General features: G+C 31.0%; 1 protein-coding gene across 1 annotated transcript; it reads left to right on the top strand.

Annotated features, from left to right (window-relative positions):
• Positions 1-304: 304 nt before the first annotated feature.
• LOC145831305 (uncharacterized) lies at positions 305-2967 on the top strand. Its single transcript, XM_082938505.1, has 3 exons — positions 305-462; positions 1577-2246; positions 2616-2967. The coding sequence occupies exons 1-2, from the start codon at positions 390-392 to the stop codon at positions 2218-2220; spliced, it is 717 nt and encodes a 238-aa protein (XP_082794631.1). The 5' UTR covers positions 305-389; the 3' UTR covers positions 2221-2246; positions 2616-2967.
• Positions 2968-3399: the final 432 nt, after the last annotated feature.

Genomic DNA, 3399 nt, shown 5'->3' with positions numbered 1-3399 from the left:
AAACACAACGTACAAAGCTTGTACCATGTGTATTGGAAACAAGTTGCATATTGAATCAGATAAGAGCCCTTCAGCAGCCAGCGTTTGTTATCCTTGCAATCTGCGGTTTCGGTTTTGAGAGTCGGAGCGACCACAGTTTGCAATTTGCTTCTATTTTAAGCTTCAAGAATCTATTTGCTGCAGCTAAGCACACACGAACGGTTCGTGAGATTGGTGCTTTGGATCGTGGCGTGCATGAAATCAAACAGTTTTAAATAAGGAAAGTCACAGCTAAACAAACAAAACGCACACATGGTTGTTTGTTTCTTTTAAACGGTTTAGTATATAAGCCGTAGGATTATACAGATTATCATCTAACTACATTGTCTAGTTTCAAAGAAATAGATAAGATGAAGTGTGTTGCCCTTTTGATCCTTCTCGTAGGATTCATTGAAGCCGGAGTTCTCCCGTATAACAAATACGGTTAGATTTTTACAAATTCTGTATGAATAATTGAATCATCAGTACTATTTAGTGTTCTTTTATGTTAATGTAAATCTTAAATTATTTAGTATGTAACAAAAATCGTGCATATTTTTTCTATTTAGCAAATTATGGCAAATATTGTCAAAACTTCACTATTAGTTATTATTAAAACTTTTTGGTAGTATAATAAAAACAATTTTTTCCTGCCTTAAACTATTTAGCTTTTTTTTTGTATTAGTAGGTCATAACTTTCTAACTAGTTGTTTTGGGGCTAGGTACAAAGATATTTAAAGTATACAAATGCTTAAATTAAAATTTATTTTATGAGGCTTTCAAAATTCAAAACAGAGTTTTGTTATAACTTACTAAATGTCTAAATCGTTCTATAGATCTAAGAAAGTCAATTATTTATTCAAACTAATCATATGAATTCAAAACTTTAAAAATTAAAAGAATTTGAGCTAAAATTTGCAATTACGATTGATAAAGTAAAATTAGTTTATTGTTTATGAAAAATTCAATTATAGATAATAACAATTAATAGCAACTAAAACTAGGATTAAACTAAAAGTTATCTTTATGAGATTTAAAAGTACGTAAATTAAGTATCTTTTAAATAACTAATTGAATTTTAGACAGAGTAAAGGCATGGTAGTTTAAATTATAAATTTTTATTTAGTTTAACTTGAAATTTTAATTACACCTATTTTTAGTACAAAAAACAATAATAAAATGTATGTAAAATTGTTTTTTTAAACGGTTATAATAATTCACACTTTTTTGTTGTTTTGTTTTTATTCATAATTTTAAAACTAGAAAAAAAATGTTAGACATTTTTTTTTTCATTTTCAAGTGTTTCATAAAAGTTTTTTAGATCTAAGTAAGGGATTGGTAAAAAAATCTTTTTTTGTTCATTATTAAACTTTTGTTGCACCCTTATCAAAAGTTTAAGTAAACTTTTCTCGTTTAATAAATTTTACACAGCTTTTTGTTTATGCACATATAATTTCTGCGTCTACTTACTTACACTTAAATTATAACTCGACTTAATAAATAATTAATAGCCCTAGTTGCTCAAATAAATGTAGCAATAAAAGTATATTTTCAACAGGAGGAGACTCATACGGCGCCAAAGGATACGGTGCTGTCTACCAACCATGCGGATACAGACGACGATCATACCAACCATGCGGAGGATACATGCCATACAGAAGACCGCGAGTCATCAAGAGGACCAGATGTTGCCGAAGACGAGGCCGAGTCGCCCAACCGTGCGTCAGCGTCGTCCAAAAGACCCCGTTCATCCCGTACGTGCCAAAGATGCCGAAGTACGACCCAAAGCCGTTCATCCCGTACGTACCAAAGGAACCAAAAATTGACCCAAAACCATTTGTCCCACCATACGTGCCACCACCGCCGCCAGCACCAATCGTAAAACCGCTCCCATCCCCGGAACCGGTAATTGACCCATGCCCGGTTGTGGACCCACTCCCGGCACCAGCACCGATCGTAGACCCACTCCCAGCCCCAGCACCGGTCATCGAAGACCCATGCCCGGAACCAGTTTACACAGTAGACCCACTCCCGGCCCCGGCACCAGTTGTAGACCCACTCCCGGCCCCGGCACCGGAACCGTGTGACGAAGTAGTGGTGAAAGCACCAGCATGCTTCAGCTCGTCATCCCACGTCAAGTCATCTTCATCAGCATGCGCATCAGCCCACGCTTCAGCCTCAGCCACTTTCACCACCTGCTAAGCGGCCGACGAGCTTCCGAGAGCCAAGTTAGTTGATAAGATCTTTTTTTATTAGAATGTGTTTTCATTGTAATTTCGAAACCAGTTTAATGTTTCAAATGCTTAACTTCTAATTATAGCAATTTTAAATATTTTTACAGTTTATAAATTATTAATGTACACATTTTTTTTATGATATAAAAAAAATTACTTGTAATATTGTATCTTAAGTTCTTTATAATTAATATTCAAACACAAAATATGTTATTCAATTCAATATTTTTTTCTAAAATTAATTTGTATAATAATAGTTATAATGTTATATTTTTTAAAAAGTACTAAATACTTAATATTTTTTATAACTTCAATGTAGTAGTATTTAACGTATGTTTTCTTTAAACAAATCTTTTATTTTAGATACTAGAACAAAGTTCTTAAATCAATGCTCTTGGACAGAAAAAAAGACGCAAAAGTGTTTAACTCTACCTAGAGTCTTCAACTAACTAATATTTATTGAAGACTTTGATGTTTTTTTAAGTATAGATTTCTGTTAAAATGTCGACTTAGACATTCTAAAAGTTATTTTTACAAGAGAAAAATTGATTAAATGTGTTGAAGCAAAATTTATTCTAAACATTGCTTTTTATGTTCTTTAAATTTTATCTATTTCCTTACGACACCTAAAACAAAACTTGTTAGTGTTTAAATACTTCTCAATCGATTTCATCGCATTTAAGTATTTGAATAAAAATTGAAGCTTTTGCAAAAACCTACTTGTTTTTTATAAATATTGTATAAAAACTAAAAATAGACATTAGTCAAAAGTTGTTAATATTATAATAAGTTTTTTAAACTCATAAGGTTTGTAAATTTAAACTATACTACTATAATATTAGATACAATTTTTTTACCCCTTTTTGGAAAGTTTTAAAGTTACCCCTTTTTTGAAGGTAATTACCAAATTTACTCCCAATATACAAAAAAATATTTAATTTTGAAGAAAAAAAAATTTTGAACTTTAAGCTCATTAAATATAAAAAATCGTAAGATTTAAAGTGTTTGTTTAAATTAAAAAGATTTATAGTTAAACACTAGCTTATCAATTGAAACGAATATTAATAAACAATAAATTACGTAACTAGTAATTAAAAAAAGTTTACCCCTAAAACAAGGGAATTTACCCTAGGTTAAGAATCGCTGA

This window comes from Thalia democratica, chromosome 3 (assembly GCF_965202585.1).
Source record: "Thalia democratica chromosome 3, ktThaDemo2.hap1.1, whole genome shotgun sequence".
NCBI classification, from domain to species: Eukaryota; Metazoa; Chordata; class Thaliacea; order Salpida; family Salpidae; genus Thalia; species Thalia democratica.
The sequence above is the reverse complement of the archived record's forward strand: the minus strand, read 5'-3'. Positions and strand labels throughout refer to the sequence as shown.